Raw genomic sequence first — 26,015 nt, 5'->3', positions numbered from 1 at the left:
AGGATTTACACATATTTCATAGAGTTCTTTTCTCTAGTGAATTTTGAAATAGGGTTTTTTTTTTCTTTTTTTTTTTCTTTTTTTTTTTTCTTTTTACTTTTGCTCCCCACAGAGCAGTGCAGAGATAAAAAGCCACAAGTAGAGGAAGTGTTTATCAAAGTTCAGCAATGGTCCATAAACTCCAGAGAGTGAGGGGCCATGGATTCCCACTGAGTGCTCCATCTACACTGATGGTATGCCGCTTTTAAACAACATTACAGTGCTTTAGGACCTTTAAGTCCTCATTAGCCTGTGAAGATAAACACTGAAGCAGCTGATATGGCAAAAATGAGGATGATTTCTGTGGATAAAGATCTTTTATAAGGACTAAAATCAGAATGATCACCATTCAATCATTAAATCCAATGGCAGACTTTATTTAAATAATGATTTAAAAAAAACAACCCATGGTCATGTAAAAGCAAAAGAGGTCTATCTGTATAAAGACATAGAATCTATCTGGCAACAGCACAGCACACAGCACACAGCCCCTTTTATGCTTTCCACAGCAATAAATCTAATTATACAAGACATTGATGTTTAATGGGGCACACTTAAATAAAGACGACATAACCCGTGACCCAGCTACTTGAACTTCCTGTCTATCTTCATGACCTCTAGACAGAATAAATAATGGAGCTATGGTGTATGTTGAACCATGCCTCATTAGCGGAACAAGATCCAGGTTAGTTGATTTTCACAAATCTGACAAGTAAATCTGAATCTATATAAATATATATGAGAAGTTAACCTGATTAAGCTGCCCTGGGAGTTGGAGTGAAACTCCACAAACATGCAGGAACTCCTGCAAGCATCAGGGCAGAACATCTCTGAACAATAGTTTTGATGGTTTTCAGTTTTTTGGCACAAGTATTGGCATGATATGAGGTGTGAGCACTCCATGTGAGTCATGGCGCCTGTGCCTATGAAGAAAGCTGGCAAGTATATTCCAACTGTGTAGACAGCACTAAGTTAGTACTGTTAGTTCTCTGTCCCTCATCCTTTTATCTTCATTATCATTTCAGCTTCAGTGCTATGGGTTTGTAAGGGAGATCCCAGCTATTTTACTGTCCATAGATTCAGCACAGGTTTTCCCTCCAGCCTTGTGCTGGACATTTTTCTTTATCGCAGCACTTAGGCAGGCTGCAGAGTCAGACCATGGAGAAGGAGCTGGCACTGTCGATTGACGCTTTGTGCCAGGAACTATTCACTCCTGTTAAATTGAGTGTGGTCATATAGGCATTAGACCAAGTTATAATTTTGCTGTTGTGCCTGCAATGATTTAGTACTTTCTAGAAGAATGACTAACAGGCCTATTATTCCTTGCACTAATTATACTAACTGAAAATGATGGTCAGCATTTCACTGAATGGTCATATTTTGCCTTAGAATCCTCTTTAGAACAACACTACATTAACTTAAGGTTGTTGTAACACATGTGAACTTTTCCCAGATGCCATAAATAAAGAGTGCCTTTTCAAAAGGGCAAAGGCAGAAGAAACGTTTTAAAAGGTGCAGTTTACAGAACTACAGAAAGAGCTGAAGAGCATTGCAGACCAGCAAACCACTCTCTGCCATAGACCCACCACATGCAAACTGCAGGTTACCTACAGCAGTCTGTTGGCCTGCACCCTCTTCAAAGCCCTACAGCCGTCACTGAGGACCAGGGAACAGGAAGTGAAGCTGGCAGGGCTTCAGAAGTGCACAGTAACTGGCTCTGCTCTCCTCAGCTTTATTGAGGCCAGCAGCACATGGCCTGCTCTTCCTGATGACTTGACCATGCCGTTTGAAGGGATGTTTCTCTAGATCAGATCATGGCTTCAGAAAGCAAATGAAATAGTTTGCAGCACTAACTTATGAGCCTCTGAAACTTGGAGTATGAAGTACAAAGAGCATGAAATCTCTTGTGAATTATAAGCTTAGCTCACTCGTCAATGAAAAGCAGTAAAGGAGGAAAACAAGAAGGAACAGAAGCTGGCTGTATTCCCCTGGGTCAAAGACTCACGGTAGGTGAGGAGTGCTGCTGATGTTATTATCTAAACAGAGTAGCCAGGAAATCTGCAGTTTGTCTGCACTGCATAAATGATATACATAAGGAAGCTCTTCCAGAACCTTCTGACTCGTAGTATTTATTGTTTATTTAATCAGTATGTCGGAGAGCCAGGATGTTATAACCTTATGTAGAGTAGAGACCAAATTCAGTGCATCAAGTGAATGCTAATAATGGCAACAATACAGGATCTGATAATGGACTGACTTTGATTCCTGCTAAACTGGCCTTAGCACAACATACCCTTAGCTCCATGGTTAAGAAAAACCCCTCCTGTTCCAAAACTCAAATTAAGTCCTTTATGTGAAGGCTACTATGCTCGTTCCTGCCTTTTAGTCCTTTACTTTTTAACTTACGTGCAGGAAATCTAAAAGCCCCTTTCCCTTTGTGTGGCCTGATTACAATGCACAGCCAAAGCACAGTAACTTTACTGTTTTTGGCATGTATAAAGCACCAGTACAACCACAGAGAGGAAGCTGCCTTGTACATGTCCTGTATGGACTTCACTTCCAGTCCAATTATACTGAAATACAGTACACTCTTAGAACATTTAGAACCCTTGAGGGTTCTCTGGTTGTCCATCTAAGGTAACTCTACAACAGAGTGGGTTTTTTTGGAAGTCAACAACCCTTAATTATCTAACAAACCTGTAGAGAACCACTGACGTACACTTTCTTTCCTAAGAGTACCTATACAGTATATTCAGTGAAAGAAAGACATCTAAGCGACAGCTGGAGGACACATCTAGGCTTTGAGTTAGAAATGGTTTCATTAAAATACTAACACATAATACATAGTCCTTTGACATAACACAATATAGACAGCTGCTGGATTATAGTTCTGGTTCTCTCTTGTCAATCATGGCTCACATGAGCAACCTCCTGGTGCGTGCGCAAATAAGTTTATTTGGTAGAAATTAACACAAATTGTGAAATTTGAGAAAATGTCCGGGATTCGGCTTTAGTTTCATTATGATGTGCTTACGGTCTAATACGGCATCATGTGTGCACATGTCTGCATTGCTTTAACCCCTCTCTGTAATTCCTGCCTTCTCGCACACCAATTGGTTGATTATAAAAAGCTTGCAGCAACTACTGGCCAAATTCCTGCATCTCAGCCATAAGCTTTCTCTGCAAAGGAGAAGTGCTGTTGTGTAAACGCCATCAAACAGCAAATGACAGCTGTCCTGAGTCGAAACAATGCCCATGGCCATATAAAATCATTTTAATTGCATGTTATCACGTTAATTGCACGCTAATTTTAATTGCATGTTACCTCATATTACATGGTCATTCAAATATGTAAATGATGGCAGATGGTACACTCGTGGCATCTGATATTTTATTTTATTCCATGGACATTCAAAAGAATGTAGGAAAAACATTAAAAGTGGGCAGAGTGAAACCAAGTGTATTTATATTTATGTGATGCTAATAATGTGCCTTTTCAGTGTATTAAAGTCTACATTCATAGTAACACTGTTTTGAACGCTATTAAGTATATGCTGCTTTGTATACATTATGTAGGATCAAATCCCTATTTTCCTCAGTGGCTACTATCACACTAGAGGGGATTGTGAATACAAGTATTTATTTATTATTTACTCCATCAGAGAGTAATATTACTTAAAACCTATCATGTGACCTTTGCAGAGAAAATATGTGGCCCTAGTAAAAATGCGCATTGATTTAATGGAAGTGGCTTAAAAGGTTATTAAAAACGTTTAATAACAAGCGGCGACGGTGTCATATTCTTCATGAAATTGTAATTCATAATGAAAATGTCAATCTACTGTGTTGTGTAAGTGATACGTGGGCATAGATGGTTGCAAAGCTTGCATGTGCAACACTTCCTCCACAGTAGGTAGACCTGGTGTGAAATTATTTGATTCTCTGAAGATGAGTAATGTGTTGATTGTTTACCCAAATAGAGAGAATTGTTGCTCTTCCTGCATGTTGTCACTAATCCTAGTGAAATGTTCGACTCCTCAAATATTTACAGCAAGAATTATTTTGCATTAATACTACCTTTCTTTAACAAGTAAATGTGAGTGTTTGTGTGTGTTTGTCTGAGCTTGTGTGGGTGGATGGGTGTCAGAGGAAAATAATCATATGTCACAGTATTTCTTTAATGATATAAATGATATAATGATATAGCACTCTGTGTGTGTGTGTGTGTGTGTGTGTGTGTGTGTGTGTGTGTGTGTGTGTGTGTGTGTGTGTGTGTTTGTTGGGTGGGTGTAAGGAGTAAATAAGTCATCAGCCATCACAGTTTTGAAAACAGACATATTCACACTTTTATTATGACAAAACATTGTAAAATTGATGACATAATTTGGCATGATTGTGAATTTTTGTGAACTTCTGCATGCTACATGTAAGTATTGATTGTGCGCAGGTACAGCTCTTTGGTGGTCGATAATTTGCTGCATAATCATTTACTTGCTAACCCACATCCTTCCTGCTGGAAGCCACACAATGCTTTTCATAAGTCAAAAGTGTAATTCAGTGGTGCTCTCCTCAAGACACAGTACAGACTGCTCACAAGCCTTCAGCAACTATGAATCATATTTAATCGTTTCACAAAATATAGCCAGAAAAAACTTTAGGAATTTTACTTAATTTAATCTAGTACTTATCCATCATAGCTGCTGTCTTGTTTCTAAACTACAATCAGCTCCAGAATGATTGGCATCCTTGGCTAAGAGAGGTTTAAAAAATGAAGTTATGAATGTCTTGTGGTTATTTAGCTTGCTCTTGCACTGAAAATCTTGCACTTGCTTGCTGGATCCAATTCCCATGAACCTATTTAAATCGTGCTTCGATGTTTGGTGCCCTACTATCCTCAGCATTAAAATGAATCATGGAGACTGGGCTCATTCCAGCAGTACTAAAGACTGCTGCTGTTACACCTGTACCAAAGAAAGAAAATGTTTCCGTGGATGATTTCAACAATTTTCGTCCCATTACAAATCTTCCGTTTTTGGCAAAAATACTTCATCGTGTTGTTGCCTCTCAACTATGTAATCATCTTACAATTAATAACCTCTTTGAACCCCTTCAGTCAGGTTTTCGTAAACTTCACAGCACTGAAACGGTGTTGGTCAAAGTTACCAATGACTTGTTGATGGCCTCTGATTGTGGCGCTACATCCATTTTTATTCTTCTTGATCTTAGAGCTGCTTTCGATACTGTGGATCATGGTCTTTTACTTACCTGCCTTGAAAGTGTTTTTGGTGTGTCTGGGACAGTTTTAAACTGGCTTAAATCCAATTTCGCTGACCGTTCCCAGTTTATTTCTATGGGTGGCTACAGGTCTGACACTAGCTCTGTGCTCACTGGTGAATCCTCAGGGTTCAGTTTTAGGCCCTCTACTCTTCAATATTTTTCTATCTCCACTTGGGCATCTGCTGCGATCGCTTGGCCTCCATTATCACTTTTATGCTGACGATACCCAAGTCTACATTCACTCAAAATCTTGTGAAAACCTTGATGTTTGTTTTCTTTCTGAATGTATTTCTGAGATAAAAACATGGAAGAACAATAACTTTCTGTGCCTGAACAGCGGGAAAACCGAAGTTATGCTTATAGGCTCCCGTCATCAAATTCGCAAAGCTGGTCCAGTGTCTCTGTTTGTTGATGGCTCTGTTCCAGAGACCCAAAGTAAAATGGGGAACCTTGGAGTAATTTTCGATACCGGCCTTACATTTGATTTTTTTTGTTCAGAGCACTGTGAAGGCATCCTTTTTCACCTCAGAAATATAGCTAGACTGCGCCCAATGCTAAACTTCTCTGTGGCTGAAAAGCTGATTAACTCATTTGTTGTCACTCGGTTGGATTAGTGTAACGCCGTTTTAGCCTGAGTTTCTAAATCCACAATTAACAAATTGCAATATGCTCAAAACTCTGCCACCAGGATCCTGACTGGGACCAGGAAATGTGAACATATTACTCCTGTTTTGGAGTCCTTGCACTGGCTCCCTGTCAGGTTCCGTGTCGATTTTAAGATCGTGATGTTGACATACAAGGCACTACATGGCTTGGCTCCGCATTACTTATCTGGTTCATTAATCCCATACAGCCCAAATCGCAGACTACGCTCCTCACAATGCAATTTGTTAACTGTTCCACAATCCCACCTAAAATCTATGGGAGACAGGGCTTTTTCTGTCTATGTTCCTTCACTTTGGAACTCTCTTCCTCCTGAACTCAGGGAAGTTCAGACCTTTGACATTTTTAAAGCTCTGCTTAAGACACACTTTTTAAAACTTGCATTTGACTGCTGATGTCTTTTTTATTACTGTTTTATAATAATTATTATTAACGTTGTTGTTCTTATTAACTTTTATACGTTTTATTTTTCTGTGTACTGCTTATTTTGTGTACAGCGCTTTGAGAAGCTGCTTTTAAAGGCGCTTTATAAAATAAAGTTTATTGTTATTATTATTATAAATATGAGAGAAATCTAACCTTTGATTGAAGTCAATTTATTCTATGAAAATAAAACCCCTCTTCCAAAAACAGATTCTCCTAATAAGCCTTCAACAGTAATTAATCATATTTTATTGCCTGGGAAAAGATTATTAGACAACAAGACACAGGCCTTGACAAACAAAAAGATAAAGTGAGGCTAGATGAGATGACTATAATATCAATGAAATGGAAATTATTTAATATATTCAATCCAAAGAAACCTGGAATTTATGGGTAAAAAAAAGTGTGAGCAACAATCTTATAGACTGGAGCTAGACACCATCATTGATGCTCTTTTTATTTGCTCACCTACCTTTCATTAACGATTTGCTCTCAGATTAATACTGAATTACATTCAGATGTACTATGCCAGTGCTCAGGTCAAAGGATGGTCAGACAACATGAGTAGAATGTATTATCTAGTAGTGAATGAGATAGGATCACATCATCCATCCATCCATCCATCTTATACTGTTTACTCCTTCTTCAGGGTCGCAGGGGAACCTGGAACCTATCCCAGGGAGCATCGGGCACAAGGCGGGGTACACCCTGGACAGGGTGCCAGTCCATCACAGGGCACACTCACATACACACTCACACACCCATTCATAAACTACGGACACTTTAGACACGCCGGATCACATCAGTGATAAATAAATAACCATACTATTATCATTTTGTGTCTGTATTAAATCTGATAAGTGAGCAAGGCAAAAAAGGGAAACACAAGCAAGTATTGGCCATTAATTTAACTTATTTAATTTTTACATTTTATTTATTTCATGATTTAAAAAGCATCTTATAGGATTTGTCCTTTGTAATATGGTTGTAACAAAAAAGCTCACCACTGCCACCTGTTGATCAACGTCACAACACAAGGAAAATAGGTTAACGGAAATCAGCACCCCTGTCAATAATTATGGAATCACTACACTTAGAGGATGTTCACCTGGAGTTTTTTTTTACTTCGTAGCACACAAACAAATCATAGATATGACACAAAACTTTTGTTTAATAACTGAACATTCTGGCTTTGTGAAACATCTCAAACAAATTAAATGAAGTTGTTTCAATTAACGGCATTTTTTTCCAGATCAATTAGAGGAAAAAAATTATGGGATCACTCAATGTTGAGGAAAAAATTTGGAATCATCAAAAAAAAAAAAAAAAAAAACTCAATTAGTACTTTGTAGCTCCTTGTCTGGCCTTTATAACAGCCTGAGTTCTTTGAGGCACAGACTTCACTAATGAGAAACAATATTCTCAATCAAGCTGGTTCCAACTTTCTCGAACAGCAGGTGACAGATCAGCTTTGCAGGATGAAGCCTGCTCATCGACCAATTTTTTACATTTCCACCAAAAAAGTTCAATAGTATTGAGATCCGGACTGTTTGCTGGCCATGTTACTGTTGATCTGCCTTTCCTGAAGAAAAGCTTGAACACTCTTTGCTCTGTGGCAAGATGCGACATTATCATCCTGAAAAATGACTTCATCACCAAAACTATTTTCTATCGATGGAATGAGAAAAGTATCCAAAATTTCGATGCACTGATAGTTGAGGTCTATCCTGGTCCTTTACCTGACATGAAACCCCATGTCGTAGATGAGTGGGGGAATTTGATTGTTTTCTTCAGGCAGTCTTTATATATTTCATTAGAACGACACCAGACAAAAGTTCCAGCATCATCTCCTTGTCCAGTGCAGATTTGTGATTCATCACTGAATATCACTTTCAGCCAATCATCCACACTCCATCATTGCTTCTCTTTAGCCCACTGTAACCTTGCTTTCTTCTGTTTAGGTGTTAGTGCTGGTTTTCATTTGTTTTTCTATCCATAAATCCCCTTTCATTCAGCCGATTTCTTACAGTTCTGTCACAAACACTGACTCCTGTTTCCTCCCATTTGTTTTCCACTTGTTTTGTTGTGCATTTTCTATTTTCAAGACATATTGCTCTGAGTTTTCTACCCTGATATTTGATGTCTTTCTTGGTCTCCCCGTGGGTTTTTCTTTTATAACCGTCCCATTTTGTTTATACTTGCACCAAATTTTAGACGCAGCTGACTGGGAACATCCAACATCTACTGCCACACTCCTTGTTGGATTTCCGTCTTGAAGCAGTTTTATAATCCTTTCCACTGTTTTAATTGACATCTCTCTTGTTGGGGCCATGTTTCATTTCAAAAAGCCCAAGGTTAAGGTTTTTAAGCACTCTTTTAATGTCAGGAAGCACTCTATTTTAACTGCAGACTAATTAGCATTTTTGGATTTGTGCTGGTATTTATTTTAGAAATACACATTAAAGGTGATTCAATCATTTTTTTCCCCTCTACTTAATCTAGGGGGAAAAAATATGCCATTAATTAAAATAATTTCACTTAACTTGTTTGAGGTATGTTTCACAAAGCCAGAATGTTCAGCTATTAAACAAAAACTTGTTTTGTGTCATATATGTGATTTGTTTATTTACTAAATATTATTATAATAAATTATTATTGCAAAGTAAAAAAGCCGAGTGAACATCCTCTAAGTGTGGTGATTCCAAAAAATTTTTTGCAAGAGGTTGTAGGACATCATGGAGTGCATCCTTAAGTAAGCCTTAAAATAAATAAAAGGATAAATTTTAGATTTCAAGTATGCAACAAGCTTAGAAATTAAACCTTGTGTCCTGAATGTTTTCCTAGCTTGTGGACCTTGGTTATGTTCAACATTGCAGTGTTTTTTAAAAACCAAATACCATAAAAAATACAGTTTTTAAACATTTCTTAAACCTATGATTGACTTCAAATAAAAAACATAATGAATGCTTTACATGTACTTACAACAGCTTGGAATCGGTTATAAATATCTCATATCATACATTTTCTATATTAAGGCATAAAAAGACATAATATACTTTTCTTGCTTTTTTTCCTTGTATCAATTTGAAGAATTTGTGATAAATTCACAGTTCATTTTTCCTATAATTCCCGAGAGTATGGTAAAGTGAACACACACAAAAATCTCAAATTCAAGTCATGTCGACCATCTTCGATTTTGTTAAAAAACTTTTTTTTCCCCACTAATTCTCCTCCAAATTTGGCTCACATCATCTTGAGACATGTCTAAACAAATGCTATAAAAAGAAGTCTGATATTCAAAACCATTGTCCCATAACGGACTGGTGAAACTACAAATCATTCTTGAATTCCTTTACCTATAGTTATGGCTCTGCTTTCCAGTGATTGCTTTATGGAACAATTATAGCATGTATGTCCAGTCTGGGTGCTTGGCCCCTGAAAATGCTGCTTGCGGATTAAATTTTTTCTCTCTCTGTTTTTCTGTTTCACTAGGCTATGTTGGTCAGACCTTGGGAAATAATAAAAAAAAAAAAAAGATCAATAATGAATCTGGTAAATAAAATAATAATTGAATAAATCAATTATTAAACATTGCATTTTAATTTTAGAAGTTCATAATAAAACAAGTGTAATTAGCAGTGAAAACTCCTGGAGAATTTTCTTAGACGTACTGCATGCAGAAGGTTTGTTAGAAGCGGTTAGAAGTACAGAGCACGTATTAACAATCAAACACCTAGGGACATTGACAAGTGACAAAAACTCTAAAAGAGATCCTTAATGTTTTATTACAAGTTTACAATCCAGTCTTTTTTAGGATCCTTCTTTGGTGCTGAGTCATGAGTTGTTGAGATATTTGTGCTGGGTGAGGCAGTAGAGGGGGCAAGAGCAGAGCTATGGGTGATTACTGCAATTTCCACCATCTGTTCTGCTTGAACCTCTGATAAGAAAGCAAAGAGACTTTATCAGCCTACAGTGCGTGTGAGCCTGTTGATCCCCTCCCGTTCTGTTACATTGTGATAGGTCAAAAACCTTGGCTTACATACCATTTGTTTCACTTATTCCTTCTTGGATATGGTACTAACAAAAGCTTATAATGATATTGCCCTAACAGGCTCTACACAAATATGGAAATATGCACTACACAACCCACAACACTTTCTTCATTGAAAGAATTGACATCTGACCTAATTGCACTTACAGAAACAAAAGTTTCCTTAAGAGTTATTTAGACAGGTAATAGTTCTCGCTCTCTAATACTGCTTTACTTGGAACCTTTTCTGAAATAGAAACCCATGTATAAAGCAGCAGCTTCTCCAGTTTAATATTCTTACATAATTATTAGCGTTATCAAGAAGGTCTCCGGGTTTGTTTCGGATTTTCTTGGAAAAATCTTAATCAAACATCTTAAATTAAGAGATTTCTTTTCATTTATCGGACACTTATTGGCTGGGTTTCAGGTCACGCCCCTTGTAATGACGTAGATGCCGCACAGTGACGTCACTTGGAGCTTACCGCCCAACAGCACATTTTCTAAACAGTGTGTGGCATGTATACCTGCTGGATAAATGTAGGGAATATACTTTAGAGTTTGGGGCACTGTCAAGATGGTTAAATGACAAGCTGCTCTTTGCGCAATAGCTAATTTATTTAAATAATAGTATATATATATTTTCTTCTCTCACGTAGTACTTTATATCAAATTGTCCACACGTTTTTACTGAACACAATGCTTTCAGCGCTCGAGAAACAAATACTTATAGACCTGTGGCACAAACTGATACCAGTGGCAGAAGATATTGGAAGTGAAGCACTGTACAGGTATGATTACACACAGCAGGGTTTTTCCTATTCGGTAACCTACTGCAGCATGTTGTCTTGTGTGATTAATTAACTCTCTCTCTCTCTCTCTCTCTCTCTCTCTCTCTCTCTCTCTCTCTCTCTCTCTCGTGTTTCCACTCTTAAAGAATGTTTACAACGTTTCCCAAAACCAAGACATATTTCGGTCACCTGGACCTCAGTCACGGTTCTGGGCATTTGCGCTCTCTCGGGAAGAAGATTGTGGTGGCCATAGCGGAAGGGACGACGCACATAAGCACCCCACTTTTTACCAGCAGTCTGGGCTACCTCAGCAGATATCATGCCTATCAGCTGAGAATACATCCAACCAATTTTAAGGTTAAGCTCAGATCGTGTTAAGTCAGTGCGCTACACGTGGATCAGTCATAAATCACACTACATTTTCCAACAGCATTCTGCTGGCTCTTTGTTTAGCTTGACTACTGTTTAGTTCATTTCAGAATTGCCATATCAAACAGCACTGAAACCGAATGAAACTTCTTTCCACAGCTGTTTAATCACTGTATGCTGGTGACTTTAGCTTGTCATTTGGGGGGTGACTTCTCTGCTATTGAACACGCAGCGACTGACAAGTATCTCTCAGCTTATTCAGCAGTGCTGGCCGAGAAGTTCAGATAAGGAAATTTCCTCAAAAGTATCCATCATCATCATCATCATCATCATCATCTCTTTCCAAGATTCTAACAGGAGACCAAGGTTCATCAATACACCGCAATGTTTTTCTTTATTATTCGTTATGTAATTAATGATGTAAATAGATTACTGTTGTTAAATTAAATACAGTTTAATGTCGTTAAAATGGTCATTTTTGTTATTTGATAAATTAATAGAATAACTAAAGGCCATCCCTGCTGATATAAACAATACAAACCATCACAGAAATTCTAATGGTTTAGACTACAAATACCATTATAAACCATCAGCTAACCATTAAAACCATTACCATTATAAGTCCTTAATGGAATCCACTAAACATAACATAGAGGGCCAGTTGAAGGCAACAAATTACCAGTAGAGACCCACAGGGACCATTAGTACAGTTTTCATTAAAACCAATACAATTCCCATTATAACCATTAAAACCATTAAACATTCTATGAATGATCCTATTGTTTGTTTGTTTGTTTTTTTTTACAGGGATGGCAGCTCTTAACTTAAGTGCGAGAAATGCGTCACTATATCCAGCCTTAGCTATACATATACGACAATTTTAAGTCAGGCCAAACCTGTCTGAATTTGAAGGGCGTTTAAATCCCTCGACTTTATCTCCCTCTGGCGGTAGAATATGCAAAATGCCGGCCTGTTTATATCAATTTGAATCACTATGGACTATTAAAAATGTTTATATTTTTAAACTTTTTTTTTAAACCCAAAACATTTTTCATGTAACCAAAAAGTATGTAACACAGTGCACATAAAGAGAAGAGTCTGCTTAAAAACAAAAAAACAAAAAAAAAACAAGCCACTAACGTAAAGAACAGCACCATATGTCTCAAAAAAGGTAAATGTCAGTCAACTCCAGAATTAAAAATTATTATATTTCCAAACAACAGTGGTGGGATTAATTGTGTTTGGTAGAGTATAGCTCAACAATAAACAATAAACAATAAACTAAAGCATAAAATACAGGAGAACACAACATGTGCAAGTACTGTCCATTAATTCTGATTCAGAAAGTGCAATTTTGGTAGAAGAGTATGTGCAAACGTCACAATAGTATAGAAAGACTGAAACCAGTAGCAGCAGTAGTGATTGAAGAGTAATACATATGAATGTATATTGATCTGAGGTAGTAGTGCAGATTGAACAGTGTTAAAGCATAACCTGAGCAAATATTATAACTGTTTTAAATTAAAAAAAAAAGAATCAAGAATTAGTGTAACTTTTAACACCTATTTTATAGAGGATAAAATCAATAAGCATGTTCCTGTTATGGTCAACAAAGTTGTACACACTTGTAGAGGATCTCAGACACTCCTCCATGCAGAAAATTTAAGCTGCTGTATATGCTCAAGTTTGCACATTGACTCTTCTCTTTAATTCCGAAAAAAGATGTTTAATTCAGTTTTAATAAAGCCAGAGTGTGAAATGGCCAATGAAAAAAAAAGGTTTTCCTCCAACTATTTCTTTGTTGATTTGGATGTACATGTATATTTTGTGTCAATGTCTTATTGAAAGAGACATTCACACCCAAGTCTTAATTTTCTGTGTGTGGTGACCAGATTTTGGGTTAAAATCTTCTAGTGTTTATAAGAATTCACAATGCCATCACTTTTCACAGCAGTAAAGCAGACCCAAAGTATCAGTGAGCTACCATTATATTTTTAGTGGGCACCAAAGTGATCTCCAGAAGTTGGTCTGAAAGTCAGAAAGTTATGTCATGTTCTGTGTGCAAAATTTAAGACCCTCAGACTGTTACATGCAGGAAATTTTAAGCCCCTGCCAGTACCTCATAAGCCCTGCCCCAAACTCTAAGTGCATTTTGTAACAGACATCCCAACATCAGAAGGAAACCACTGGTTGTGGTAGATCAGCTCTCTAAAGGATGTTGTCTGATCATTCTTCCAGGTCTCCCCACTGCTCCAGACCACCGAAGCCTTCTTTCAACATGCCTTCCATAGATTTGGCCTATACCTGAGGACATCCTCCAGTGGAAGAACTCAGTTCACAACACAGTTCAGTCTTGAGGACATTCATGGAGCATTTGTGCATTATTGTGAGCCTCATGTCTGACCATCAACCTGAGTCTCATGGTATATCCATAGTTATTGCACAGACCTGCAGGGTCACTGGTGTTTAATTTCTTACCTGGGCTGTGTATGCCCAGAATTCACTCATTCATACCTCATTTAGACTCACACCATTCCAGTGCTACCAACCACTATTCATCCCCTGTAACTGACAAAATGACTGGTACGAGCAGTCAATGAAAAGTTCACACACAGTGGGGAGCTATGGGAATAGCATACATTCACTTAGAGAGGACTCTCAGATGGCAGAAGACACAAGGTAATCACCAGGGAGGCTCCTGAAGACAACCTTCAGCTGAGAATTCTGTCCAAGAAACCATCACCCTGCTACCGTGGATGATTGAATCTTCCATATCAACAGCATGAACTATAGACTTCAGTTTCTTACTCATTTCTCAGCATTATTATGTTGGCATCTATCATTTTGTTTTGCTTGAAACATACAACTGTGTGTCAACAGCATAACAGTGGAAACTAGTACTATGTTTAAAAATAATGACACCCAGAGGTAGCACATACCGGGGGGAAATCAGTGGCAGTGGTCAGAAAAGAACATTGTGGAACACCAAACTTCACCTTTGTATGCATTGACAAATCACCATTAACATCAGTCAGATCAGACCTGATCCAGAAAAGAGCCGTTCCCTTAACTTAAAAAAAGTTATCTAGTCTATCGAGAACAATATTGTGACCTACAGTATCAAAAGCTGCATTAAGATCAAGTAAAAGTCTAAGATGTGTAAGAGATCTTAAGTCAGGTTTTAACTGATGTTGTGATAACTGCTGCTTTAAAATATATTGCTAAATCCAAGGGGTTGTTTATTATAACCAATAGAAACGTTATTTTACCACAAATTTTTTCAGACTCCGGCCATTGCATGGCACATCAATAATCAAACATGTGGTTCACTCTATATTTATGCATTATTTGTTAAATTATATTTAAATCTGTTTTAAACACTATGTATTATTTATTAAATTATGTTTAAATCTAAACACACAGAGCTCCAGAGAGCTCTCTCACTCTCTCTCACTCTCTCTCTCTCTCTCTCCATCTGCTTGGAATAGGCTGTTTACTACATTCTGTGTGTGTGTGTGTGTGTGTGTGTGTGTGTGTGAGAGAGAGAGAGAGAGAGAGAGAGAGAGAGAGAGAGAGCACTGAGAGAGGAATAATTTTGCATGAGTTTTATTATGATGAAAGCAGTTATTAAAGTAGCTTTTAGCCATCTCAGTGAGACAAGCTCACAAGCCTCCCAGAACCTAATAAAAGTAGGCAAATTTTTTTTATCTGGGTGTGGTTAGAACTAATTTTATTGCTTGTACCAATTAACGAATTTATAAATCTTTTAAAAATCAAACCAGCCATATATGAGCCTAATTACAATCCTTTATGCTACAACTTTATAATAGAATGGTTTTTCTCCATTTAATTTCAAATTAATTTAGACATGACACTTTTTCCATTCTATATTTTGATGCATAACTATAGCTAGCATTAGACTGGTATGTTTTGTCACAAGCGGTTAAGAAAAATTTATGAAGTAAATTCTGTTAAAAATAGGGGGGAAACAAACCTCTGGCACATGGTCAAAGCACGCACGCTCCCTGGAAGTGTTTCAACTGCGTAAGTCAGTGCTATCTTGGGTGGGACTGCTTTAATACAAACATATAAAAAGAGAGCTAGTGGACAAACGAGTTAAGATTGACAGGACACATCGACCAAACATGAGTCTCTCCGAAAATGACAAGCAAATGGTGAAGACCCTGTGGGCAAAGATCTCCCCCGCTGCTGATCAGCTCGGGTGTGAGGCCCTCTCCAGGTTAGCCACTTTCTACACTTTCATCTTCCACCTTCATCTTCATCAACACCTGCTCACTGATGTGTTGTTTCTTGGTCTTGCAAATGAACTCCCCCCTTTTCACTGTTATTGCAGAATGTTCCTGGTATTTCCCCAGACCAAGACCTACTTTGCGCATTGGCCAGACCTGAGCCTGGGCTCCGATTCAGTGAAGAAGCATGGGAAGAAGGTCATGAATAGTGTTGGAGAGGCCGTCAATAATATCGATGACCTTTTTGGTGGTCTGAGCAGCCTCAGTGAGCTTCACGCATTTCAGCTTAGAATAGATCCCACTAACTTCAAGGTAAACTCCTTATTATTATTATTATTATTATTATTATTATTATTATTATTATTATTATTATTATTGTTGTTGTTGTTGTTGTTGTTGTGATAGGTTACTTTTGTTTTTCTGTGATTTAAAAGTAGTATTGTTGTTTTGATGTCATTTAAAAATAATGATAATGACAATAATCAGAAAAAAACATTAGGTCTACATACTTTTTAGGAATAAGCTGTCATATTAATATTAATATTCATATTTGAATATTTAAACATTCTCTTTTGCATGTTTTGTTTAGTATATCCCAAATTCTAAGCTGTTTTGTCATCTTACTTCATTTCAGATCCTGTCCCACAACATCCTAGTGGTGATCGCCAATCGCTTCCCGGATGATTTCAGTGTTGAGGCGCACCTGTCTCTGGAGAAGTTCTTCGCCAGGGTGGCGCTCGCCATGTCTGATAAATATCGTTAAAATATGAGCAGCATTTACCCAATTTACATGCATTATGCTGTGGAGTGAGAGCTCATTGTGGTGAATAATAAAGCTAATCTGGGGAAATTAATGTGTGCTTGTTTTTTCCCACTGTTTTAAATGTGTAAATGTAGTATGGATATCTACAGTAGTCTTGTTAATTTTTGAAGGATTAATAAGGTTAATTCTTGACTAAATATGCCTATGGTGATTTGCAGTTACACTGCAGATTCCCATATACCTGCCGTAAAGATAAGCTTTAAAGAAAGAGGGAATTAAGGTAAAGTGAATTTTCCTGTATTCTCTAAAAGGGGATAAGAACTGTACATTTCCTTGTGTTTTTAAGGGTTTTACCCTCGACAGGGTAGTACTACAGCTTTTTTTTAGTTTATTTTACTCAGAAAGATGCATGTTGTGTACCTTTAAACTAATTTACCTTAAATCTATTTTATATCCACGTTTCCAGATGGAAGATACAGCACTTATTAAAGGTACAAAACACATGAAGGTACTACTGCAGCTACAAGGTACTGTTCTGTACCAATTTCTTCTGAGAATATAGGACACAAGAAAATTATTCTTCAACCTTTGTAAACTGGACTATCCCAGTAATGAAGCACAATGAAGTAAGCTTGATCTAGTGTCCCTATATGTACTTTGTAGTCCATATAACTGCATTGATTTCTCAGTAAAGAACCTCGACCATTCATCAGTCTAACAAATGCTAGGCTATGTAGATATTCATTGTCTTCATTAATTAGCCTGTACACTAGGAAACGTAATTGGGGTTTATCACCAAACTACTTGAATGAAATAAATTGGCCTATTTAGGCAAATTAGTGCGAGTGTAATTAAACATGCACACACCGCGCTACAGGAGTTTATAAAAGATCATTCAAATAAAAGCTGCGCGTTAAACGCAGCTTTCCTCCTTCAGAGGCGTCAGATAGTGAGGACTGATTATATATACTTTCTTTAAAATTCTTTAAACGTTTCTAGTTATAGCCTACAAATTTCAAAACATTACGGTTATAAACACATATCTTAGCCTATAACCTACTAACAAAACTTTTTATTAGGCTGTATAGTGAATGTAGGGAATATGTACACAAAATAAAACTTGCATCATTGACCAGCGTTACACTTGTGAGTGAGTTGATAAGCATGTGATTATAGGCTATAGTAGAGCCTTACTGAGGTTATTCTGTGCGCATGCGCAAATATATCGCCTGGTAATTTTGCCCATGATTTGCACAGGAGAGATTGGGCTGTTATTGCGACCCCTCAGTTTTTATGATTTTGCTCCACAGTTTGTGCTTTGGAGGGTGTTTCTTAATTTGCAGCATGTTTATTTATTTATTTATTTATTTATTTATTTATTTATTAAAGTTATTTCATAATGACACGGTTTTGGTAACTTTGTTTCTAAAGATGTAAATCAGTGAGGAATAGGAAAGTGTGATGCAGGGCAAACTTTATTTATTTATGTATTTGCCAGCTATTTGTATATTTGGATCTCTAGAAGCCAAGACACAGTGGAAAAAGGGAAATAGGCACAACAATAAGTTTTATTGAATATCTATTCAGTTATATGTACCCTATATTGCCTGAATAATTAAAGATAAAATGTATAGGCTATAGAGGCATATTTGCATTAATTTGCACATGAATTTGTATATAAGAAGAACTAGATGGAATAAAATAGATATAAAAATAAGAATAAGATAGAAACTAAATAGAGATGAATAGAATAGAAGCAGGTCATCTGTGTATATTTCCGAATGTGCAGTTTAACGAATGCTTTAACTAAACGTTTAACAGAAAAAGTGCATCTGCATCTAAATTTACAGACAATATATGGATGTATAGATGTCCTCCCTAAACACCCCGTATGCTTGTTGCATGCTGTGTGTGCGTGAGCCTGACTACCCTGACAGATTATTGTTACTGATATGAGCTCGTGACGCCTGCGAGGTACAAAACGCGTATGTGCTGCCTCACACGTTCACTATCTACTGCTTAAAACTGTGCTGCTCTCATATACGCATATCAAGTGGAGGAGACCCCCCCCCCAAATAAATAAACAAACAAACAAACAAATCAATTCATAAATTAAAAAATTTATTAATTTATTAATAAAAAAATCTAGTCTTTGGGTGATGTTAAATTTAGAAAGGATTTTACAAAAAGGTCTGTAAAAATATAGTTACTTATATAAGTTCCTTTGAATTTGTTTGTTCAAAAAAAAAATCGTCCTGTGCTGTTATAAAAATTGATTTATTTCAGTAGAAAATTCATCATGCAAAATTTTAAGAATTTCTTCAGTAATATCCTTATAATTATCACTGGAAGAGTTAACTAAGAGTTAAACAACACTGTACATTTTCTTCTGTTTAATTTCTTCTGTATTGTTCTTTGCAAAGTTATATTATTATTATTATTATTATTATTATTAATAAAAAAAATACACTTGGGAATATATAAATTCAGCTGGCCATATGACCACTTCAGCACTCTAAGACATCAGCACTGGTGAATGTTGAACAAACAGTCTTGTGTTCCTGTGATAGTGGCATCATTTCATTATAACTCGAATCTTCTCATCGCCAAGCAGCAGCCTTAAAAGATTTGAACCATAAATTAGAAGCAATACTTGAAATATAATATAATGAATGTATTTTGACCAATACCATAAATGTAAAAAAATGCTGTAATGATCAGCCTACAAGTCAGCTAGGTCATAGACTCACCTTACAAGGGCTGCAGCTATTAAACCTCCTCCAATAGGACCAACCCAGTATACCCAGTGATAATCCCAGTAACCGGCTACCAGTGCAGGTCCCAAAGCTCTTGCAGGGTTCAAACAGGTGCCAGATACATCACCTCTGAGATACCAAACACATGATAATCTAATGTAAATATACAGCCAATAAAACATTGAAGCAGTTTTCCTACTGATTATTTGAGCCTATTTGCTCTCATAGTATTTAAAAGTCTGAATAATTTGGTTTGGTTAATCAGTGCATTCTCATCCACACAAAGAGTAGAGAGTATTTGAATGGAGACTATTATTGTGCATAATAGTGATAAAACTGTGAATATGAAAGATTGTTCTTGTCCTACCCTGCCAGGATGTTGACAATCACAGTGCAGCCCACCAAGAATGGTACCATGGGACTCTTGCTTTTCCCATTTACTGCCCCCAGCAGCACCACCATAGTCACCAGACAGGTCATTGCCATCTCGGCAAAGATAGCACCAGGTACTTGTTCATCTGAATGTAGAATGGTAAAAGCTGCACCAGTGGCATTTATGTAGTTTTCCTTTGATGTCATGAGCTGGAGAACATATAATCATTTTGATAAGCCTGTTTTAATCATAAATATGTCACAACTGGCTAGTTGATATAGTTTCAAACTTTAAAGCAATTGAATCAATGCTTTGGAAAACTTATATAAATCTAATTGACCAACCTTTGACATGGCAGCACCAAGCAATCCTCCAACAAGCTGGCTGATAAGATACGGGATAACCATTGCTAACTGCATTCCTCCACATAAGAAAATAGCCAGAGTAAATGGTGGGTTGAAATGAGATCCACTGTGAAGCCAAAAAGTTCTTATTTAGAACTTAGTACTAACATATACACAAGTTTCACAGCTAATGTAAACACAGAAATAGAAATAATACCACAAAAGCACTACCTGATCTCTGCCATACATGCCACTAGTACAGCCACTGCCAACCCATGCACCAGCGCTGGCTGCAGACGACCCGCTGCCTCAACATTTTCAATCACTGATACACAACCAATGAAGACAAAAAACATAGTCCCCACAAGCTCAGCAATGCATGGCTGGATTATTCTCTCAAACCTGTTGGCTGGTTTAGCTGACTTTCTGAACTTGTCTTCTGAGGACCTGTTTATCTCTCTAAGCTCCACTTTCTCTTCTTCCATCTTTGCAGATGTATGTTGCCGTATAACTGCTTTACTAAAAGACCAAGGAGTAACACACTAGCAACCTCTGTACTGGCATATATAAATAGCCCCACTTTACTATACTAGGCTGACAGAGTAGATAGAGTGTTATTACTTTGACCCTCATTACCAGCGTGACTGGATATAACTATATACACATTTATGCCACATTTGCAGGAAACGTCAAACATCCTGGCTGGAGACGAATGGCAATGAGCTCGTCCTATCAAGTCCCAACCAACAAAACATATGGGATTCTGTAGGTGTAACTCTGAGGATATTCAGATCAGAGGGAGCAAAAATGCCATAATTCTGTTGCTGGTTCTGTGCTATTTATTAAATGAAAAAATATTTGTCCAAAATCTGATTCACTCTGCTTTTTTTTAACACTGATACTGGAAGAAAAGTTTATTAAAGGACTGAAGAAAAATTCCTACTTACATCTATGGTATGGTATATACAGTCTGCTTCAGAATTACTGGCACCCTTGGTAAAGATGGGTATAAGAAGAAGTTATGAGAAAATATCTTTGTATTTAGTTAGCTCAATTTCACATTGAAATATGATATTTAACTTTTAATTTAAGTAAATTTTATTTAGGAAAAAAACACTTTAAAAATGTATATCTTTTAACAAAACAACACATCACAATTATTGGTACCGATGAATTTAGTACTTAACAACACTGATTTGTCTCCTCTAAAGTTTGATGAGACAGAAGAATACAGAGTAAAGAATCTGAGAGCACTCCTCAATACAGAATCCCCACATCCTCTGGGGTCCTCTGTCCTCTCTTGTGGACTTTTATTTTCAGCTCTGCCCTCAAGTTTTCTACGGGGTTTAGTTCAGGGGACTGGGATGGCCATGCCAAAAGATAGTCTGTTATCATTGTGTGAATTTTGTGTGTATATTTTATAGCCGTTGCCTGATTTATGAAGGTCATAACACTTTTTGCATCATTTCAGTTGTGCATTTTGTAATCTTCTCCATGTTGCTGAATGACTAAGGGAGTTTGGCCTCCGTGTCACCTCAGGTTAACTTATAATATAGAAGTACGAATGTGCTTCAGTTATATTTTGTTCATAAGAATTTCTAGGAGTGGCAACAATAGAATTACAGTATAATATGGGAGTCCATCTCTTCAGTCAATATGTATACTGTACTCTTCTATAAGCAGCAAATGGAAATATAATATTATATGGAAATATAATATAATATTAATATTATATTCATCCAGCTATGTCAAAGAAAGGATATATGATCCTATTCACATTCTGCATTCAAAACACAAGCAAAACACATTTAATATAATTAATTAATTAATTAATTAAAAAAAAAAAAAAAAACCCATATGAACACAGTTTAATATGCAAGGCAAATGTGCAACAGAGAGTGGTGAAAGGTATTTTTTACTCAATTTAATGTCTTGCATTTTTGTATGCTAGAGCAAAGTGTGTCCACAGAGAATTTTCACCAAGAGGTAATAACATTTATCTTATTTTTAATCTTATCTCTAATCTGGAATAATTCATTACTGCAGAGCTTTTTTTTTTTTTTTTGCTTGAAGACATCAGCTAAACACATGCAATTGTTGGCCCTTTATTTATTTATTTATTTATTTATTTAACAATAATGCAGTTGTTTTTTTCAAAACAGAAATTCCTGTAGGAACAAACCTATGGATATTTACTTTCTATACCTCCTGAGACCACTGTATCACAGGAAGTGGCATATAGAAACAAGTGCGCTTGTCATGTCATATATTGTGTAAGAAATTGTTTGTCTAGGCAAACCACCATAAAACCCCTGTTCATGATATTTGCTTATCAGTTTGGCTCACTGCCCAACTTTGTGTTAACTTTATCACTTCCCTCATTTAAGATACTGCATAGCTGAAATAATCCATTCAAAATGCTGATCTTTGATCTGAATTATGAGGGTTGCTGAATTTTGATCTCATAATAGTTAAAGCACTCACCTGATACTGAAGTATAAAATACAAGGTCACCAAGTGTTTTTTGACATCACCTTAAACTTCTCAAACTTATGCACAAGGAACAATTTTATCTAAATTGTTATCAAACAAAAGCAAAAGATTTTATTTTGTACATGATTTTTCACTATTTAGGAAGATACAATGTTAAACAAGTAGAAGATTTGTTTTTACAGCAGATGAAATACAATACAGCTTTATACAGTTAATATGCAGTTGTTAGCCTGTTACTGTTAGCTTGTTTGAACAGTAATGAAGAAAAAACAAACAAGACAAACAAGGTAAAATTAGTGAAACTTTCTACATAGCATCCTTAATGGCTACTTAATGGCTAATCAAAAGTATGTCATGAATGACCCTCATAAGTCGCAGCTCTATTATTTAAATACAATGCGAGTCTTCTTGTCGCCCATCAATAACCTAGAGCAAAGAACACACAAACAATTAATTACCTCTTAAATCCATAAACAATAACACCAGGTTATGATATTCATGTTTAGCTTTTTTTTTTTTTTTTTTACAGAAAAATCTACACATTTTGACCAAGAAGTTGGACCAAGTGTGGTGTCCAATACCTGATAATGCTGACGGTGAGCAAAGCACCAATCATAGGTCCAATCCAATATACCCAATGATAGGCCCAGTGATTAGCCACCACCGCTGGTCCAAAAGCTCGAGCTGGATTCATGCACGCTCCAGAGATCATACCCCTGTGAAATAAATATCAGTCAGTCTTATTTAAATAAACTTGCTTTAGGTATTGAGTAAGTTTTTGTAACTTTTTTTCCCCCATATCTGAGGTCACATGACATTTATTAACAAGCTTTAAACCAGTACCTCTACTATTAAACCACTATATTGAAGTCATATAGATTTTACATTAGTACCACAATATTTAAGTGCTTCTCTATTCCCCTCAGCTCATTACTAACCCCTTTATTAGAGCATGGAGAACACTAATATGTTCAGTAGATAAGGACTTCATGAGCAGTGTTGGGTATGTTACTCAAAAAAAGTAATCCGCTACAGATGACTAATTACTTCTTTAAAATTGCAATTTGATTACATTACTGATTACAGCATGTAAAAAGTAATCAGATTACCAATTACTTTACTTTCAAGTTACTTTCAAAACGTACAAAAATACACTACAAAAAAGTTGGATTTATCATAAAACTTGCCCTGGGTGTTGCTACTGCTGTAGGACTACCAGACCGATAAAATATAAAACATTTCTAACTAGGCTAGTTTGGTGTCGCTAGCCAAGGGGAGGCACAAGAAAGCTATGGGTTTAGCTGCTACAGTGCCATGCAAAGTACATTATCTTTCCTTACACTCTGCTCATATCATGTTCACGTAAACTGGAACTCATATAGACGTTTACACACTTTGTTTTCCTGCTCAGCATGAGAGGATGTTACTGTTTCAGTTTCAAGAAAAGAAAAAGAAAATAATCTTCAAATGCCCAGGCCAGGTTGAGCCCCTGGCAGCCACGCAAAACATGATTTATTTAAAAAAAAAACATTTTACTTAATATTGTTTTCTTAACAATAAATTTTAATGCAAGTAAAAATTTTATTGACATCAGTAACTGTAATCAAATTATATACATTTAAAATTTGTTTTATCAGAAAATGTAATTAGATTACTTTGTAACGCGTTACACCCAACTCTGTTCATGAGTAAGACTGGGACACTGATAAAATATGTATATGCCCAATATAAACCCCCTAGTGGGTAAAAAAAGATCTACCCAGCCAGGATGTTCGCTGTCACTGTAAGGCCGATGAGGAAGGGAGCGAACTGGCAACGTGTCCTCCCATTCACAGCCCCCATGCTGACCACCATGGTCAGGAAGAGAGTCATTACCATTTCAGCCACAGAACCAGCTCCTACATCAGCACTGCTACTGATAGCAGTGAACGCAGCTCCAGATGCATTACTGAACTGAATGGGTGGGGAGATGGCCTAGAACAAACAAAATAACTTTCATAAAAAACATGCATTAATGCATGCATTAATGCAGGGAAAAAGACATTAGCTGTCAAAAAGACATTAACTGGTAATTTATATTAGTATGTATTATAGTAATAATGTACTATAATACACGATTTAGTCATATTTTTACTAATGAATCTTGAAAATTAATAAGACTTTGAAGTATTATAAGAAAAATTGTTAGAATGATAATTCATAGCCTATTGGTATTGATTAAATTAAAATCACCATTAGAATAAAGACTATATCAGCATAATTATAGCATGAGTACTGAACAATACTTATTAGTCTTACTTTGGCAAGACCAGCCCCAATCATTCCACCAAACATTTGTGCAAGTACATATGGAACAAGAAGGATCAGCTCCATTCCTCCCACAAGATACACACACACCGTCACAGCTGGATTAAAGTGACCCCCACTAAGGAAAACACAAATTGATCACAATCAGTAGTAGTATTGTTATTTAAAATTCTATTGTTCATTAAATAATAAGTTAATTACTAGAATTGAACAAAATTCCTAAAAGTACACTGAGCTCTAAAGTCCTGACCTGATCTCTCCAAACACTGCAACAACGATAGCCAGGGCCAGTCCATGTGCCAGCGCAGGCTGAATACTCCCTGTGATTCCCACGTTGCCGATGACTGAGATGCAGCCTACAAATATGAAGAGAGTGGAGCCGATAAGCTCGGCCAGGCAGGGCTGAACATAGCGCTCGAAGAAACCCATTGGGGCGGCCTGCTCTTTCTGACACTGGACAGTCTCTGCACTGGCCACGGTAAAAAGCTCACACTTGGACTCAGTCATGTTTCTCTACGGTAACTAACAGACTGTCCACGTGTCCTCCAATCTCACGCTGATAAAGGTGCATGTGAGGGAGGGAAAGAGGGTGAGGGAGGGAGGACCAGGCATCCCCCCTCCTTCCTCCTCTCACCCATTCAATAGCCACAGAAACCACCCACTTGTGCAGGGCAGTAAAGAGTCTGGGGTGATGGGAATAAGATTATGGATGGATACTGCTTATCTACGACCATCATATCTGTGACCATAAAATTATATGATGTGACGCACATGACTTCCAAATCAATTCGTAGATGCAATATTTAGCACCTATCAATCACATAGGTGATAATTTATAAACAACGATGACCAGTGAAGACAATGTTGACCAAAAAAAGAGAAAGATACAGTACTGTAGACTGACTTGTGTTCTGCACAAGGTCACACTGGTTTAATGTTTCCCCAGAAATACACACACATACACACAAATAAGGGAAACTCTTGTGATATCAGGGTCCAGTGTCCACTGTGAAACCCCATTTGTCCAAAAACTACATTCAAAAAACTACATACAGGATTGAACAATTCAGTGTTACGAATGAGATTTTTAATTTGTCTGTACAAATTATAAATGTGTAACACTAGTAACATGTGACGTTT

General features: G+C 36.8%; 4 protein-coding genes across 5 annotated transcripts; 2 read left to right on the top strand and 2 right to left on the bottom strand.

The window, feature by feature from the left end:
- Window positions 1–10,915: 10,915 nt before the first annotated feature.
- On the top strand, window positions 10,916–13,817 carry zgc:163057 (Hb-alpha_like domain-containing protein). Its single transcript, XM_017482705.3, has 3 exons — window positions 10,916–11,220; window positions 11,367–11,577; window positions 11,749–13,817. The coding sequence occupies exons 1-3, from the start codon at window positions 11,129–11,131 to the stop codon at window positions 11,875–11,877; spliced, it is 432 nt and encodes a 143-aa protein (XP_017338194.1). The 5' UTR covers window positions 10,916–11,128; the 3' UTR covers window positions 11,878–13,817.
- Window positions 13,818–15,009: 1,192 nt separating this feature from the next.
- Window positions 15,010–16,679, top strand: hbae5 (hemoglobin, alpha embryonic 5). 2 transcript variants are annotated; one of them, XM_017482774.3, is made up of 3 exons: window positions 15,017–15,829; window positions 15,944–16,151; window positions 16,474–16,679. In XM_017482774.3, exons 1-3 carry the CDS (start codon window positions 15,735–15,737, stop codon window positions 16,600–16,602), a joined length of 432 nt encoding a protein of 143 aa, XP_017338263.1. In that variant the 5' UTR covers window positions 15,017–15,734; the 3' UTR covers window positions 16,603–16,679. The 2 variants fall into 2 exon arrangements, with proteins under 2 accessions (XP_017338262.1, XP_017338263.1); XM_017482773.3 differs by having other exon boundaries at window positions 15,010–16,151.
- A 2,023-nt stretch (window positions 16,680–18,702) lies between these two features.
- aqp8a.2 (aquaporin 8a, tandem duplicate 2) lies at window positions 18,703–21,198 on the bottom strand. The gene is made up of 5 exons (XM_017484384.3): window positions 20,307–21,198; window positions 20,076–20,202; window positions 19,726–19,940; window positions 19,353–19,487; window positions 18,703–19,220 (listed from the first exon to the last, which is right to left on the bottom strand). Exons 1-5 carry the CDS (start codon window positions 20,558–20,560, stop codon window positions 19,178–19,180), a joined length of 774 nt encoding a protein of 257 aa, XP_017339873.1. The 5' UTR covers window positions 20,561–21,198; the 3' UTR covers window positions 18,703–19,177.
- A 1,001-nt stretch (window positions 21,199–22,199) lies between these two features.
- On the bottom strand, window positions 22,200–25,454 carry aqp8a.1 (aquaporin 8a, tandem duplicate 1). The gene is made up of 5 exons (XM_017484383.3): window positions 25,126–25,454; window positions 24,867–24,993; window positions 24,328–24,542; window positions 23,150–23,284; window positions 22,200–22,994 (listed from the first exon to the last, which is right to left on the bottom strand). The coding sequence occupies exons 1-5, from the start codon at window positions 25,380–25,382 to the stop codon at window positions 22,952–22,954; spliced, it is 777 nt and encodes a 258-aa protein (XP_017339872.1). The 5' UTR covers window positions 25,383–25,454; the 3' UTR covers window positions 22,200–22,951.
- Window positions 25,455–26,015: the final 561 nt, after the last annotated feature.

This window comes from Ictalurus punctatus, chromosome 13, assembly GCF_001660625.3.
Source record: "Ictalurus punctatus breed USDA103 chromosome 13, Coco_2.0, whole genome shotgun sequence".
NCBI classification, from domain to species: Eukaryota; Metazoa; Chordata; class Actinopteri; order Siluriformes; family Ictaluridae; genus Ictalurus; species Ictalurus punctatus.
Note: the sequence above shows the minus strand (reverse complement) of the source record. Positions and strands in the feature narration are given on the sequence as shown.

Coding starts and splice junctions, on each gene's coding strand:
- zgc:163057 (XM_017482705.3), top strand. CDS start 11,129: ATGCTTTCAGCGCTCGAGAAACAAATACTTATAGACCTGTGGCACAAA. Junction 11,221..11,366: donor GGAAGTGAAGCACTGTACAG/GTATGATTACAC, acceptor CCACTCTTAAAG/AATGTTTACAACGTTTCCCA. Junction 11,578..11,748: donor TACATCCAACCAATTTTAAG/GTTAAGCTCAGA, acceptor TTCTTTCCACAG/CTGTTTAATCACTGTATGCT.
- hbae5 (XM_017482773.3), top strand. CDS start 15,735: ATGAGTCTCTCCGAAAATGACAAGCAAATGGTGAAGACCCTGTGGGCA. Junction 16,152..16,473: donor TAGATCCCACTAACTTCAAG/GTAAACTCCTTA, acceptor ACTTCATTTCAG/ATCCTGTCCCACAACATCCT.
- aqp8a.2 (XM_017484384.3), bottom strand. CDS start 20,560: ATGGAAGAAGAGAAAGTGGAGCTTAGAGAGATAAACAGGTCCTCAGAA. Junction 19,941..20,075: donor TTGGTGCTGCCATGTCAAAG/GTTGGTCAATTA, acceptor TATGTTCTCCAG/CTCATGACATCAAAGGAAAA. Junction 19,221..19,352: donor ATAGCTGCAGCCCTTGTAAG/GTGAGTCTATGA, acceptor AAATCTTTTAAG/GCTGCTGCTTGGCGATGAGA.
- aqp8a.1 (XM_017484383.3), bottom strand. CDS start 25,382: ATGACTGAGTCCAAGTGTGAGCTTTTTACCGTGGCCAGTGCAGAGACT. Junction 23,285..24,327: donor ACAGCGAACATCCTGGCTGG/GTAGATCTTTTT, acceptor TTTATTTCACAG/GGGTATGATCTCTGGAGCGT. Junction 22,995..23,149: donor CTCACCGTCAGCATTATCAG/GTATTGGACACC, acceptor TCTTTGCTCTAG/GTTATTGATGGGCGACAAGA.